We start from the raw sequence: 17,109 nt of genomic DNA on the forward strand, positions 1-17,109 counted from the left end.
GGAGCCTGGCCAGCGAGTGACGGACGGAGAGGGGCTCCAGATGACCGCCTCCCGGGACTTTCCTTGAAAACCGGGAGGGGACATTCCCTAAGACCAAAAGCCGTGCAAGTCCTGGGTAAAAGGGGGACATGGCAACCCTACCCAGAATCCAGGCCATGCTGGGAGCTGCAATACCAAAAAGAGGAATCTTTGGCCTTCTGCTGCCCTCTGCATCCACACCAGACGCTGCAAATAAATCAAACCAAACTAGATCAGGAATTAGAAATAAAGACACCAACAAAGGAATGCAAGAAGAAGGGTGTTTTTTTTAATATATATCATTTCTTTGAACACTGCCAAGCCCTTTCCAGATACTTTTCTAGTCCTGAATCCTGGAGGGAAAGGATGCTCCAGAAAGGCCTAGGAAGTAGACAGTGTCCTTCTCCCCGCTTCTATGGGAAGAAAAAAGGTGTCCATCTTGTGGCCAATCCCATCAAAAGACAATCAAAGGGGGGCTGCATCCACACTGGAGAAATAACCCAGTTTGGCACCACAATGGCAGCCACTCAAGTATTCAAAGGCAGGACCACCATATCCCCACTCTGTCTTCTCTTCTCCAAGCAAGACGTATTCTTCTGGACCCCTTCCATCTTGTCCATCTCCTTCTTGAACCGTGGAACCCAGAAACGGACAGAGTATTCCAGGCGTGGTCTGACCAAAGCAGAGCATATTTACTTTATATGAATCTGGGCACCTTGTGCACACTTAACACCATACTTGTGGTGGCTGTGGTGTCTCTCTTGGTCACAGGGAAGAAGTCCCAGATGCGGTACCCAGTTCTCCGAAAGCAGACATCGGTTGGAGTGGATGTATCTTGGTCCAGACGTCCAGCTGGGGCAGACTTGCATCCTGACCTCAAGGCAATGGGAAACGCTTTGCTGGTTTGGGTTTTACTGGTGGGGACACCTTCATGGGCGTATGGTGGTGGGCTGTGGCTCCAGACATTAGCCAAACAAGGTTTTGTGGCTGGCTGGAGAGGTGGGATGGAGCGGAGGAAGAAAGGGACAAAAGTGGGTAATGCATTTTTGGGGGGCAGCAAAGCAGAGGAATGAAGGCCAGCCAGGAGACACCTCTCCCGCAGAAGGAGAAAGATTAAAATAGGTTGCCTTGCCCAGAATGAGGTCTGCCAAGGTTTACCAGGGATGGAAAGACTATTTGAAAATATTCTGGAAAAAATGTGGGATGGAAAACCTGGACAGATGAGAATCTTGGCTGTTTGGGACCTACTCTGCACAAAGGCGGCACATAGTCCTTTTGCATTGCAAACAGCTTGTTCAGCAGAGGAAGCAGCAATTTTGCAGAGGAAATATTCCCAGTTTCCTCATGAATCTTGCAATTGGTTTCCTCCACATCAGAGGTTTGCCTAATATAGTTGTAATCTGCCTTGATTCCTCTGGGAAGAGGAGGAATATAAATAAATTATATTATGATAATAAATGACATTTTCTGAGAGCAGCCATGTTTCTTTAGGATGCTTCAGGAGGGGACAATTTGGGGGTGCTTGCCAGGGTGAAATGGGGTGCACTGCCTCTCATGTGGAGAGGAGGAGGAGGAGGGCATGTCAAGAGCCTGAATGAATTTTAAGGCAAAGGTGAGACCCCAAATGGCTAATTCCACCCCTTCTCTCCGGCTGAGTATTTTTGGGGAGGACTAAATGTGGTTTGTCAAGAGACCAAAGCATCTATGGTGAGGAGAAGGGGATGTGGAGGACTCCATGGGTCGGTGGGTGCTCCTTAGAAGCTTCTCAGAGGAACCGAAGGGGTGAAAGGAAGAGAGAAAATAAAGAGGGAAAAAAACCAGTTATGGTTGAAGAATGTCAGTTGGAATTAATACATTAAACCACACACGTATTTTCTGGGTACAAAAACCTTAGAGAGGCCACTTCCCTCCCTCTGCGCATTACCTGACATGCCTTGTTTCATGATCAACTTTGCCCAGTCTCCAACATTTGCTCAGACTAGATGTGGGACTCTCACAGCCCTCCCAGTATTGTTAGATTGCAACGCAGGCTAGCTAAGTATGAAACATGCTGGGTGTTGCAATCCAGCAACATCCCAGTGGAGTCTGCCTTAGTTGGGATGAACCAATAGGAGGCCGGTTGTAGGGTTTTGTTTTTTTTTAGGGGGTCTAAGTGGCCAGAGTCCCCTTCCCTCTCTCAATCATCTTCCCCTTCCCTGCCTTGTACCTTGAGATCCTGCAGTTCCGAGTGTCAACATACGTTCCTGTGTAGGTTATATCACACCTGACAATGTTGTTGGTGAAGTCGGACTCTTCCACAAGGGAATCTGGGTTGACCGTCACCTCAGGAGTAAGAGATCAGGAAGAAAATAGTTAAAGTTACACGTTGCTTCCTTATAGAAGAAAATTAGTAAAGAATAACATCCTTAAATCCAGGCCACTTAACACTTAAGTTAGCTTCCATTGATCATTAGGTCTACTCTGCATATGACTAACAATTGGATTTGGCCTCCAGAGTCTATGATTGTCACTCCATACTCTTCTTGGATCAATGACAGCTCTTGACTCCATTTTTCAGTTGAGCTATCCAAGGGGCTATTTTGAAGGGTCTCAGGTTTAAACTTCTCAGAAAACCTCTTTAAAAGTTCACACTAAAAACCAGAGTGGATTGCCATCTCTGATGAGGACTCTGCCCTTGACACACAAATCAAGCAGCTGGACAGCAAAGCTTGGAAATGTTACTTTTGAGGATCACAGTTCCCAAAATCACCTAGCCGTGATGGCCAATGCCCGTGAGGGTTCTGGTCCACCAAATGACTTCAGCCAGTCTTTGCTACAGACAGAGGTGCATAAATCAGCTTTGCATTGTCCATGCTGGCTGAGGGATTTTGGGAGCAGTTGCCCCCCAAAATAACTTTTCCAAGCTCTGCCACATGTGAGTGTATGAATCAGCTTCACAGCAGTGTGGTCAGCCAGCCATGCTGGCCAGGGGGATATGGGAAATGTAATCCTGAAAAGCAAGTTTTCCAAGTCCATGCATGTGAGTGCATGACTTGGCTCCATGGGAGAGCAGCTGGTAAAGTCTGAATGCGGCCTTTTAGGGATGGAAGGTGGCACCTCTTTCCCACCCGCTTCCAATTCCTGGGCATTCATGACTTTGTTGCCAAGGCTACCTTGAGGATGTACTTTCCAGGAGGGACATCAGTGATGTCGATCCATTGGCAGTCGATGTTGGCGTTGTATGTGTCGTAACACCCTGGGCCCAAACCCTGCAAGAAGAACAAAACCACACTCAAAGGAGGCTGTATGTTTTTGAGTAACTAAACAGGAGGGCCTTAACCATACCCATTTCTTCCAGTAGCATGTGAACGATTGCATCTGCATGCTGTCTGCATCATCACACAACAATTATGATTCTTGACCCTAAATTGAACATGAGCCAGGAGGGTAAAGCTGCAGCAAAGAAGGCAACCACTATTTTAGCCTGCATTGATAAAACCATTGTTTTTAAGTCAAGGGGAGTTATAGTGCCACTGTCTTCTGAGCTAGCCAGGTCTCATGCATTCATTTCAGGAACCTCATTTTAAGAAGGGTCGAGGCAAGTCAGAGCGAGTTCAGAGAATGGCAACAAGGATGATAAGAGTTGCAGAGAATAAAACCTATGAGGAATGGAGATTTTACTTGAACCCTTAGAAAGAACTTCTTGAGGGTAAGTGTGGTTCATCAGTGAAACCAACGGCCACAATGAGTGGTGGTCTCTTTCTCTGTCCATCTTCAAAAAGAGGCTAGAAAGCTCCCTGCTGAGGGTAAGTTAGCTGGACTTTCTGCATTGGTCCATGAGGCTCCTTTCAATTCTAGAATTTTATCACTCCCATCTCCCTCCTTTCCCCCAGTGTGTGTGTGTGTGTGTGTGTGTGTGTGTGTGTGTTTTGTGTGTGTGTGTGTGTGTGTGTGTGTGTATATATATATATATATATATAAACAAAAAACATAATTATTATAATGTAGTGGCAACACAAGAGACAAGACCTTCTCAGTGGCTGCTCCCAAACTCTGGAACTCCCTTTCAAGAGTGACCTGGTTGCATGACAAAGAACCCATGATGAAACTCTCTCTTCTGCACAACCAGCAAAGGCACAAGAACCCTATCCCTTAATGTATATGGCAACCCTTAATTATACAGAAGCCATTGGCCCGCTGGACACTTCCTCACCTGGGTGTGAGCTGTGCAGGCGTAGCGTCTCCGGACGCCTGCGTCACAGGTTGTGTCCTCCAGGCAGAAACTGGCCTTGTGGCCCTCGGCTACCTTCTTGTGGGAGACGGCATCCAGGAGGTCGTAGTTGCTGAAGGCGTCCATGCTGTGGAAATGCCTGGAAGCAGACAGAGAGAAGGGTCTAGATTTTTCTTGCGGGGTCCTTTTGCAAGATGTAGGCTTAATGAAAACACACATACATTTGTATCGATTTCAGGTGCCTGCGTAGGACTGCACTGTCTCTATTGTCTGTCACTATTTTGGAGGGGGGGAATCCAAAACGGGATGAGGCTGCATCCTATGGAATCCTGGGGTTTGGGGAGGCACTAAAACTCTCTGGTTGGGAATTCTAAGTATCCCTCCCCTGAACTGCAAATCTCAGTAAATGAATAAAGAAATTAAAATTAATGCAAAAGAGTTGTAAGGGTGGGAGAGAAAAACCGATTCTAAGCAGGAAAGTTCACACTCCACACTCAGCCCTGTTCACACATATCTATGCAGCTCCCCTACAAAGGTATAGAGCTTCATTCACTTTCCATTAAAAATGTATGCAAACTAATCCTTCCCACTCCTTTTGGCATCTGCTGACCTGGTTCTCTCTAAATCTGCAGGGGATACTCTCTTTTAATTGTTTTTGTCATGCTTGACAGTGAACAGGGCAAGTGTCTACACACTTCAGCAAAACTATAGAAGACCTCAATATATCTGTTTGTGGAAGACAAGGAAGGCAGTCCTCCTAGAGCTACCAGGAAATACAGGAGAGGGCTCCTGCACCTTTAATGCAAAATACCTGCTTAAATCCCGTCTTCTGCACCACTATTAAAGGTCCAGGAGCCCCACATCTCTAACATCACACTGATGAATTCTGGGACATGTGTGGCCAAGCAACACCAGAGTGTGTCAACATGGCAAATGAAAGGTGGAGGACTCTTCTGAGCATGATCAGTGAGTTTTAGATGTGACTCTTTCCCCATCCTACCTAGAGATGCCTGGACTTGAACCTGGAACTTTCTGCAGGCAAAACTGGGACTATCCCAATGAACTGTTCCATCCTCCCCTTGCTCACATGGCATTGTTAGGGATTCAAACTCAGGCCCTCCTGCACCCAATGTGAAAAAGACATCATTAATTGAGTACTCACTGATGGCAACTGTGCCATTCCCAGGCATGTTGCGGTTTCACTGGGAGGAAGTCGGCCGTCCCCTGGTTCTTCACGCGTTGAGGGAAACGGAGCAAGACCCGGTAGCTGATTCTGCTTACTCCAGGACGGTAAGCAGATCTACAGAATGAGAGGAAAAGAGGGGATTTTACATAGATCTGTTGGGGTTAGAGGTACTACTCACCTGCTCCCGCAAGCTTGGAAGTGTCACCTTTTTGGAGCATAGCTCTGAAAACCCTCTTCCCCAAATACACACCCTCCAACGGTTCCAGTTTGGCACAGACAGTCCTGATTAAACTTCTCTCTTCCCACTTTCTCAGTTGTTTTTAAAACAACTTAACTTTCTCGTAACTCCTCCTGCTTTCCCTTTTTGTCCTCATTTACTTCCATTGCTGCAAACAGAGTTTGCTTCTAGGGAGAGTCCAGGCTTGATTTGCTGTAAACCCTTTTCCAAATCTGTGTTAAATGCTTCTGTGTGAAGGGGATTGTGGATAGTGCAGTCCCCAAAAGGTAACTTTTCCCCAAGTCTGCATTAAGAAGCTAATAAGGGGATTCTGGAATTTGTAGTCCCCCGTAAAGTAATGTCTCCAAACTCTGAACTGAACCACACAAGCAAAAGCGAAGGAGAAAGTTTACATCCTAGTTTCGTAAACCTTAGGAACTCTTCAGACAGGGAATTTCCTTTGCTGACATAACAAAAGCCGGGACAACTTTTCAAAAGTTGTGTTTGGGGACAGTGTTAGTGAGGATGAGGAGGGGGGGAAAGAGTTCATTCATTGAATGAGCAAACAAGCAAAGGGAGAAGGCAGAAGTGCCCTGACCTTTCCATCTGACCCTTTCCTGGGATGAGAAGCCAGCTTTGTTTGGGTTGTTTACAGGAAACTCAGGGTTTTCATTCATGCCTAGACTCTGGCATCCCCTGATCTTAAATTTTTCCAAGAGAAAACCACCTAAAACAATATTTATGGAACTGGAGTGTCCTGCAAAATGGACGGATCCAGGTTGGACATTCCAGCCTCTTACCGCCAAAAAAACACAGCAAAATGTTGGACGTCAGGGCTGCTCTCCTGGTGGGGTCAAAGCTAGTGCAGAGTTGGATGAAAACTCTCACAGGCGGCATCTGCACTGCAGAAATAATCCAGTTTGACACCGCTTTAACTGCCATGGCTCAGTGCTATGGAATGCTGGGATTTGTAGTGTGAGAGAGTTCGCCTTCTCTGTCAGAGAGTTCTGGTGCCACAACTAATGGCCACTCACTTCTTACAGGTTCTGGCTGGACCTTTCAAGATGGAGCTTAATGACATCCTGAGCCCTATTTTCCAAATAGCTCCATCACTTTGGATTTTGTTTCCTTTTTAAAGTTTGCATTAAAACCCAGAGAGCGTTCACCATTCCAGCTGACATGAGAGTCACTAGATGCAATAAAACAGTTATCTGTAGCAAGTGGGAATGAAGTTAACTTTATTGATGTAAGTGCTCTTGGAAAATTGGTATTTTTAAAATGTTGAACTGCTTCTGAGTCCAGATTTTGCACACGCTGGATGGACTCATTAATAAAATAAATACATCCTTGTATTGACTATCGCACTATTATGCTACCTTGACTCCCCCCTGCCCCACTTTTCAAATGTGCAAATGGCCAAGACAAGGCACCACATTTTCCTCTAGCTTACTTGCCAGTTTTCCTCTGCTGTGCCTACCTTGCAAGACAGTTTTCCTCCGCTGCACATTCCAAGGCATACAGCTGGACCCTCTGGATGTAAGTGGCTGCTTGGATGAAATATGGGTCAGGAATTAAATCAGGCAGGCCTAGAAGGGAAGAAAGTGGTAAACAGGAGCATAAGAAATGTGTTATATGTAAGCAAATTTACCATTGTGACTGGCACACAGCAAATGAAAACACACACATTAAATACAAATGAATCCAGAATGCCTAAAGGTAATTACAACTCTGCCTATTATTATTATTATTATTATTATTATTATTATTATTAACCTTTATTTATGAAGCGCTGTAAATTTACACAGCAATCTTTTTAGTTAGACGGTTCCCTGCCCTAATATCAACCCAGTAGCAGCCGTTTTTGGCTAGTTCATATCTACTGCAGGTATATGACTCCAAATACCCCAAAATGAAGTTACTGCTTCTCTGAAAGAAGACATTCCAGCTGCTTCTGGTGTAGGCAATATGGGGATATAAGGCTCCAAAATGTGACTTAACAGAAGGGTTTCACCCACATTCCTATTTTAAACCAACTTGTTCTTTAAATCCTGAGCTCTAGGAACTTTCTTTATTAATTTTTTAAAGGAAGGGTCCTTAAAACTCCTGATTTGTTGCCATAGACTGATTCTGGCACTTTCCAATTAATGGACTGTAAACCCATCTGATGAGGAAAAGGGTGGGGAAAAGCTCCCTTTTTTGAAGATATGCTACCAACCTAACAGTATTGGCATAAATAGACCGACATTGTCCTGTCAAGTGTCCAGTCCTGTGAAAACAGAACTATAGAGATCTGGGACAGAATTCAAAGACCTATAGCTCCATTAGTCTGAATAATCAGTCTGCATAAGGATCTTGTAGCACCTTTGAGACTCAAAACAGCTACAAGATCTGTTTGCATGCATCTGGAAAACTCTTGGCAGTTCTGCAGCTCTTGATCTTAGATGGCCATGGATGACCCTAGCCCCCTTCTTAGCCCCTGCCCCACTCCGCTTTGGGGTCCTCAGTCCCAGCCGGCCACTCACCCTGATGGAAGAAGTTGGTCCCATAGCCAGGCCTGGGGCTGGAGGGCGTCCTGGGCGTGGGGTAGATGTTGTAGAAGATGCTGTTCTGGCTCTGGAGGGGGCCTGGAGGGGGTCCTCCTCTGGCTGGGCTCCTGGGCCTCCAGGGGCCCCTCCTTTGGGGGCTGGTGGGGCGGAAGGGGACCGGAGAGCCCTCCATCTCACTGACCCCCATTGCTTGGCCTGGCCTTCCATGGGGGGCCCCCCTGGGCCAGGAGGAGAAGCGGTGCTCCTTGGGGGCCTCTTGGCTGCCATTGGTCCTTATGGCCAAGAGGGTCCCATTGGGAGTGGGTCCCCCAAAAGCAGAGCCCAGGGCTGCCTCCTCCTGCTCCTGGCCCCCATTGCCCGAGGCTGCCCCCTCCGCCTCCAGGGGGCTCTCAGCCCTGAGGGCCAGGCGGAGGGCCCTGGGGGGTCCCCTGGGGGCCACCTGGAGGTAGAGCCTTTGGGGCCGGCTGGGGCCCAGCTGGAAGGGCCCCGCAGAGTTGAGGAGGCGGTTGAGGCGGCCCTGGCTCCTCCAGAGGATCTCCTGGGCCCAGGGACGGGGCCCGGCCATGCCCTCCTGCACCCCCAGACCCAGCAGCAGCAGCAGCAGCAGCAGCCTTGCCATCAGCACCATGGCCAGCGGAGGAGGAGAGCCCTATGGGCACCAGGGCAGCGCAGCTGGCAAGAAAAGGATGCCCCACAAGAGGAGGAGGAGGAAGGGCTCAGGACCGCCCCCAGGCTGCCCTCCTGCCCCAAAGATTGGGGGGGGGTGGAAGGGCCTCCTCCTCCTCAGGTGGAGAGGGAGGCTGGGAGGAAAAGTTGTGCCCAGGTGAGCGAAGGAGGGCAGGAGGGAGCTGCCAGAGGAGGAGGAAGGAGGAGGTGGCACCCTCTCCCAGACCCCTTCCTCAGTCTCCCCCCAAGAGACCTCCTGCCTCAGCTCCTGTAATGGCACTGCCCACTGCCCTCCTTTCTTCTGTCTTGTTTTCCTGCCAGGGCTCCCCTGCCCTTCTTACCTTCCTTCCCTCTCTCCACTATCCCTTCCTCCAGCCATCCCTTCCCTTCCTTTCCACTTTCCTCATCTTCCTCCCTTCTTTCCTTCCTTTGTCGTTGCTGCATACCTTCAAGTCCTTTCTGACTTATGGCAACCCTAAGGGGAAACACTATCCTGGGGTTTTCTTGGCACGTTTCTTCCTTGGGGGTTGGCCATGGCCATGCCCTGAGTCCCTCTCTCCTCTCCTCTCTCTCTACATCTGTCTGCCTATCCAACACCATCTCTTTCTGTCTCTTTTGTGTGCACCTTCAGTTCACTTCATGGCAACCCCATGATTTTGGGGTTTTTGGAGGCTACAACACCTGGCATCTGTTGGTGGCTTCCCATCTAAGTACTAACCAGGAATGATCTTGCTTAGCTTATTAGACAGGATCCGGAACCTTTAGGGTATTTATTTGTCTATCCATATTTGTTCTTTCTGTTTCTTCTTCCCCATTTCAATTCTCCTCCAACTTTCTCCTTCTCCTCCTCCACTTTTCTCCATCCTTCCTTCCTTCCCTCCTTGCCAGTGGTGTGCAGCCACAGTCCTTTCAGCTCCCTGGTTGACCAAGAATCCTAGCATCCTACCTTACAGGACCGTTGTGACTGACAGTGCCATAGGCTTTCAGCCCAGCTGTGCAAAGACCCATTGGGAAGGAAACATGGGCTGACGCTTCAGCAGAGGGTCACACAGCCTTTGGAAAGGGGCACTCCTGGTAAATTTCCTTCCCTGCTGCTGGTTGTTTTCTCTCTCTGCTGGAAAAATATTTGCCAAGGCCCCAGAGGAAGGCAGGCGGGCATGCCTGGCCTCTTTGGGCTTGCTAAATAAAGGCACTGGGTCAATATTTGGCATTTGCCACAAGCTGCCATTGGCTTCTGCCAAGCAGGGCTGGAATGTGTCACTGAGGAGAGAAGGGGACCTCTGCCTTGCATGGAGTGTGACCCGCACCCAGAGCCTTGTTAGTTGTGCTAATATTTGGTGTCACCAGCAGGAAATTAAAAATGGGGGTCTGGGGAGGGCCAGGATGGGTATTTGTTGGCTTTGAAGTGATGTCTGGAGATGCCATACTTGGCGCCAACATCATCGTCCCCAAAGGCTTAATGAAGTTACACAATTCTCACCTAAGTGGCTAAACAGTACTATCAAAGAAATAATGACGTCTGTTTGCTGAACTGAGAAAGGTATGAGTATTTTTTCCCTCTCTTCAAAGATCTCTGAAAGGTGGGAAGATGGTGGCAAAGGTTAGCTAGGTCTTGATGGAAGGCACCATCATTTTCTGATGCGAACCTAGGATCAGACAGCGAAAGAAATCCATCCTGCTCGTAAACCAAAGTGAGAATATACGGAGAAGTGGATTCCCAGGCCCACCTGTCTAGCAAAACCACAAGATGGCGAAGGGGAAAATGACACCCTTTCTCTTCTCCACACAAAGGAGGCATCTCCATCTTCTTGACCAAAGTACTATTTCTTACTTTGAGGTGCCTGCTGAAGTTGCCTCCCCGACAGTGGATGCTTTTCATGGAGGTTTTGCGGCGTCCAGGGAGTGTTCCCACCAAAGTCTGGCTCAGACAGAAGAAGCCTTTTTTAAAAGCTGGTTTACTCCTCCGGTGGGATTCCTGAAATAATAATAATCACAGTTAAAAGCTAAGAAAAGCTGCACCTGTCAGCACTATTTGCCTGGGAAAAAAGCCAAAGCAGTACATTCCCAATAAAAATAGATATATCGTTTGGATCTTGGCTGTCTGAAGGGCCATATTCTCTCGTACAAGCCTACCTTGCAAAGGTGTAGCTATGGAGGAGCAATGCCTCTTCCTGAATAAGAGCTCTTGCCCTACATGAAAATTTCCTTTAATCTGGGACCATGGCAGTTAAAACGAAATAACAGTGCTATAATTCTACAATATGGATGAGTCCCTGATCTGGAAATGTTACTCCCTAAATTCTCTGGCTAGCATGGTTGGGGTGTTGATGATGGTAGCTTTGAGAGTTTTAGCCCCCCAAAAGTAACTTTTCCACATTCTGCTGGGTGACCTAAGTAGTCTCCTGACCCCCCCTTTCATGGCCTTTTGGGTATCACAAAAAGATCTTTTCATTCCCACAGACCTTTTCAAGTTTGTTTTCTCTCCGGTGCTTTCCTTGTATGTTTATGCAGAGTCATGTTTTTATTTATTTATGCTGTTTTGTTTTATTTATTATGTTGCTCTTGAACTTCATATTGTTTTCTTTCATTACTTGCATGAGCAAATGGAGAATGCGGTCACTAAATAAAATATACAAGTGAGCCTCTGCTGTTTGGGATTGAGGCTGCATCCACACTGGAGAAATAACCTGGTTTGGCACCACTTTAACTCTTCTGGCTGAAGGCTATGGAATTCTGGGAGTTGGAGTATGTTGTGGGGTCCAGAGTGGAGCGGTGCCAAACCGGGTTATTTCTCCACCTGAGTTTGCTCTTCCTCCTGCTCACCTCTTGAGATGCAAATGGCCTTTTCTCAAGCAACGTTTTTCATTCACCTTCATCCATTAATTTTAGTTCTGACCTTTTGCTCTATGATTTAGCCACTAGAGGGTAGTGAAGAAGTAGACTGGCGCAGAACAAGACAGTAATAAATCTAAGACTTGCAGTTTAATTATTAAAAAATATTAAGTTTGGGAGAGAGACCCTCTTCAACAAAACCTGACCCATCATTGTCGCCACTGGATTGTGCATCGCCATCAACAATTCTGGCATAGTTTAACAAGCAGGTTGATGTTTTCCTACCATGGAGTTGAGGCTATTGGCAGGAGAAAAATGACTCCCCTCCCCTTAATAAATGGAATAAGCTGCCTAATATACTATGATACTATACTATATAATATACTATACAGATTATGGTTCTGTCTAGCTCAGTTTTGCCTACTCTGACCAGCAGCTATAGCTCAGGATAGGAACCCTAGCTGGTGATGCTGGGGATTTTAACCACAACACCATGCGGTCTCTCTAGCAAGGTCTACTAGACCCAAAACAACCCTTTTAATGCCATTGGACAGCTGTTCATGTCCGGCCATGATTTTGACAAGGACTCTAAAGCCCATCTGGCTGGTGGCAGGGGCTATACATTACTACAGACTTTCCTCAAAGGTGTCTCTGTAGGACAGGGGTGGGCAACTGTGTGGTCACCAGGTGTTACTTGGCTCCAAGAACCATCATGAATCCACAGCAAGCCCACCTCATATTTTCCTCTGCAGTCCTTCCCAAAATGGTGGCAAGATCCGATGTTGTTGCTATTTTGAGAGGATCTGAAGAGGGAAATGGCAGTAGTTTTGCGGGAGGGTGGTGTTTCTGGAGGTGGGGTGGGGTATTTTCATGTGTTTTCATGAGGGCTTTTGTGTGGTTTTGGGGCACAAAAACTAAAAAAAGAAAGAATTTTGGTGGATTGGAGGCTTTGGGAAGACGAGTGAAATGTTTCAGGGACCACAGAATGGGGTTCATGGTCCCCATTATACCCGCCTTTTTCATAAGGAATGTTCTGGTAAAGGTGTGTGCCCTTTTCCCACCACACTCCTGAAGTTGTGAGGTTGAATCACAAACATTCACAATACTCTGGAGGTGGGGAACTGGAGGAATCCAATCCTCCTGCCCTTCTCCATGGGGCCAGGCTGACCTTTCTGCCCACGTATTTGGAAGCGAGGTGAGAAATATCACAGAAACCCTTGGGACCATGCACAGGGGAAGTGGCCCAGCTGCGCAGGAGTTAACCTTAATCCATGCGGCGGGACAGCAAAGGGGCATCTGCCAGAGCTGAGGAAGGTACCTTTTAAAAGTAATTCCTTCCAGCTACTCCATCTGCAAGAGAGGTAGCTGGTGGCTTTCGTGGTTGTGGAAAGTGGTGAATAGTAGTAGTAGTTGTAGTAATAGTAATAATAATAATACAGTGGTCCCTTGGTATCCGCCAGGGTTTGGTTCCGGGACCAAAATCCATGGATGCTCAAGTCCCATAATACAATGGTGTCATAAAATGGTGTCCCTGATATAATACGGCAAAATAAAGGTTTACAGTACTTAGGAATGTATAGTGGTTTGAGTGTTGGTTTGAGCGTTGAATGACCAGGGTTTGAATCCCCACTTGGCTATGGAAACCCACTGGTGGACCTTGGGTGAGCCTCACTCTCCCAGAAAAGAAAGAGACAAACTTCCTCTGAAGAAATCTTTCTTAGGAGAGGTTGGCAGCATGAGCTTTCAGAGACTTAACTCTACTTCTTCAGACTTAAGTCTAGGTAAGTTCATGCTGCAAACCTTTCTTTAGTTAATCTCAAAGGTGCTACAAGATCTCTCTACTTATTGATTCTACAGACTAACACGGCTACATCTTTGAACCCTAGGAGAGGGTCAGTATAAAATGACATTGACTTAAACGTTCATAACAACAATAACAAGGATTTATTTAATTTTGGGCTTAGATGATGCCTGAGTGTGTCTTCCAGAAGGCCTGGTCTCCTCCAGGTGGGATATTTGTCCATGCGCATGGAAAACAATTTAGTACATTTAGTATGCAAAGGAGACACAACTGGCATTGAGGACGTGGGTTTCTAGAGTAACGGCAACCCATCCCTCGTTGTTCAAAAAAAGTTGGCATCCTTTCCCATCATGACTGGGTTATCTGAGGTCTAGCTCCACTGAATGTTTCCGCTGTGACTGTCACACAAGGGGTGATTCGTCACATACACACAGCCAGGGCTTGACTCCTTTCAAAAAGGGGGACAGACCAGCTGAACACACCCAAAGCTGGCTGAGACTAGAAATCGTTGACCCCTTGCCAGCTTCCTGAGCCTTTAACCAAAGTTGGGAAGGAGGCTGATGAGAGAGAGAGAGAAGTGAGGTGGCCTCCCGGCTATTAATAGTATAGATTTTACTGTCTTTCTTACACAGCTGATACAAGTCCAGTCCAGCCAAGACAGGGAAAGAGAAAAAGATACCCAGGGAAGGGCTTGTGAGAGCCAAGAGAGTCAATATCTATGCCGTCTTCTACCTCCTGCCTTGAAACCAGATGGTCTTATGATTTATCAGACATTCGTTTGGCACTTAAAGTGGTGCCAAACCAGGTTATTTCTCTAATGTGGATGCAGCCATTGTTCAACAATATCTGGAAGGATATGCTTTGTTCTTATTTTAAAAACAGCCCTTTCTTTAGAACCACCAGGACTAGAGTTTTGCTTTATTATTGTTATTTTAAGAACAATAGCTCAGAACGGGTACGTCTGGATCTCAAGAGAAGTTATTTTTCTGTGCTAATGGGAGTTGAAATTTTATCCCTTGCCTTTCATTGCTCTTTGTCCCTCGTCTTCACAAGGGGAGAAGTCTCTGCCTGCATTGAAATCCCATCTTAAGCATTGGCTTGTGTCTCCAAAATCATCACCATTTTTCTCCAGTATGATTTTGAACATCTTTGTCTGATGAAGAAGCCAGTGAAGCTTCAAAACCTTGTGTAATATGCTTTGGAGTTGCCCCACCAAAATGGTATTGCTTCTTACTGAATGAATTCCCTGAGTCCATTCATTTGTATCTCCAGTCAAGCTTGGGGAAAACTTAGGCAGAAGTTAGAGCCATTATTAACAGCGCTGACCAAGATGAACGAATGATTTGTATCAGCAGCTTCCTAGGCTCCTCATTAAACAGCCTTTTATTCAGAGCCATGAGGACTGGAGCCTTGTTTCGTTTTGTAAATGAGGAAGAACCAGACAAGGTAGGATTGTGACACCCAAGAAAGCTGTTGCCATTCTGAGATTGTTGGACCAGGCTTGAGATGGTCAGGAAACTAATTCCCAACCTTTACCAGGAGCCAAAGATTCCCTGAAAAGCTTCCAGAACGGATGAAGGAGAAATATCTATGCAGTTCTTAGAAATTTGTGGCCGGCTGCGGCGCTCTTCTCCTTTCCACTTGAACGTTGCCCTTTCCTAATTGGCAGTGAACGCCGAGGACAAAATGCTATATTTGTACCAGGCCTGCATTTCAGCACCAGGAGGAGTGCCTAGGTGATATCTGAGCGTCTGTGTGGCCCCCAAGGAGAGAATACCAAACTTCTCCAAAAGCTAGAGTTGTCGTGTGTCTCTTCTCTTCCACCCCACCTTTCCCAGCTCCTGTTTGAACCTGTTTCATGTAGTTTTTACATGACTGTTATGCAATTAAACACACACACAATTAGTGTGTCTCTTAAACCAGGGGGGTGAGTACAATAGACTTGTCACTGCAAATGAGAATTTGCTTGACTGAATATCCTTACTGCAGGATTTCAGGCAGGAGTCTTTCTCAGACTACCTGGCTAAGATAGGTCCAACGTTATTTATTCATGTATATTTCTTTCAAACATTTATTGATCACCTCTTGACCCACCAGGACTCTCCAGTCAACAATGCACAATGGATAAAAAGGCTTGAAAACTAAAAATCCAATTTAAAGCAGCCCAGGGTCCTCTTTCAAAATAGTCCCAAAACGAGGCAAACAGTTTTTAAAAAATCAGATTTAGAATCATATTGAATCCTAGAGTTGGAAGAAACCTCAAGGGTCATCTAGTCCTCCTGTGCAGGAATACATACTCAAAGCACCCCTGACCATCCAGCCTTTGTTTCAATTTAGACACTGTATTTTTAAGAGGCAAGGGCAACACAAGAAAATATATTTGTTCACTGCCTGCCAGAAATTCAGAAGGGATGGAGCTAGCGCAGTCTCTTGTGGCAGGGAGTCCCACGGTCTGAGTGCTGCTACCGAAGAGTTATTTGGACAAAGAACAAGGCCTCCACTGATGATCTTAGGTTTTGGGCTAGCACCTAAAGGAGGAGGCTGTCTTTCTGTGGCATTTTGCCACCAGGATACAATCCTTGCTCCACATTTATCTAACATAGTCATGGAAATATGCCAACCAAACTCCATCACTAATCATTTTTTAAAGAAGTGGAGAAAGATATGTCCATATCTCTATCTGTCTACATACACACAAGGTTGCTCCAGGCTTCATGCAAAGAGATGGGCTTTCAGATGTGCTCAGGTGTCCTTACACCTGAGATGTGACTGTCTGAGCTCTTTTTTAAAAACTCTACGGTGGGAAAATTCACATCTTTCCACTACAAATAATTCCAGGACCCTGTAATTTGGGTTGGGAAAGCATGGGCCCCTCTTAGGACCAAACTGTGGGCGAGAGCTGTGCTCCCATGGACCATATCTGGTGAAATTGAACCACTAAGACTCCTTAGCAAACTATTGCAGCCTCTCCTTCTTTGTCTGTTCTTCCTCACTAATAACTTTTGCCATCTCTGCCACATTCTGAAGTTGCCTGGCCACATATTTCCTGGTTTTCATTTGTGACATTTTGAGGGCTGTGTGACTGGAGGACACTGAGATCTGCTTCTGAAGAGATGCAAACAGCGAATTGCAATGGGGCTTGATATTTAAGAGCAAAGATTATCCAGCAAGGTCTAACTTTGGCCTAGGGGAGTGTTCCAGGGTGATGACTCAACCGATCTCCGCTTCTCTCTCTGTGTGCTCAGATGGGAGTTCAATGGGGTTCTTCTGGCTGTCTCCCTCCATCCGATCCTTGTGAAATTCTCAGAATCCCAGAGCTGGATGAGGGCCTTCTAGGTCATCTCTTCCAACCCCCTGATCTCTCACCCGACTGAAAGGCGGCAGAAACTTGGTTCTGTGTTTAGGTTGCTCCTACTAGATTTCTCCAGATGGGGCAAATGTATTAGGAGGTTGTGGTAGTTTGCTTTTGCCTGAGCTAACTGGGAAGGGCAGGACTTCTCCCCTGTGTTAATTGAGTGCAAACTACTGGGACATTTTCCAAGTAGCTGGAAAAGTGGGATGGCAGAGGATTAATCAGGATTGTCACTGACAAATTGGAGCTGTTTGAGGACTATCTATCTATCTATCTATCTA

General features: G+C 46.5%; 1 protein-coding gene across 2 annotated transcripts; it reads right to left on the reverse strand.

The window, feature by feature from the left end:
• Nucleotides 1-291: 291 nt before the first annotated feature.
• Nucleotides 292-10,572, reverse strand: LOC121937079 (protein-lysine 6-oxidase-like). 2 transcript variants are annotated; one of them, XM_042479959.1, is made up of 8 exons: nt 9,790-10,572; nt 8,154-8,849; nt 7,109-7,217; nt 5,391-5,528; nt 4,211-4,367; nt 3,171-3,266; nt 2,225-2,340; nt 292-1,779 (listed from the first exon to the last, which is right to left on the reverse strand). In XM_042479959.1, the coding sequence occupies exons 2-8, from the start codon at nt 8,803-8,805 to the stop codon at nt 1,773-1,775; spliced, it is 1,275 nt and encodes a 424-aa protein (XP_042335893.1). In that variant the 5' UTR covers nt 8,806-8,849; nt 9,790-10,572; the 3' UTR covers nt 292-1,772. The 2 variants fall into 2 exon arrangements, with proteins under 2 accessions (XP_042335893.1, XP_042335892.1); XM_042479958.1 differs by having other exon boundaries at nt 8,154-10,572.
• Between the last annotated feature and the right edge of the window lie 6,537 nt (nt 10,573-17,109).

The sequence above is a fragment of the Sceloporus undulatus genome, chromosome 7, assembly GCF_019175285.1.
Source record: "Sceloporus undulatus isolate JIND9_A2432 ecotype Alabama chromosome 7, SceUnd_v1.1, whole genome shotgun sequence".
NCBI lineage: Eukaryota > Metazoa > Chordata > Lepidosauria > Squamata > Phrynosomatidae > Sceloporus > Sceloporus undulatus.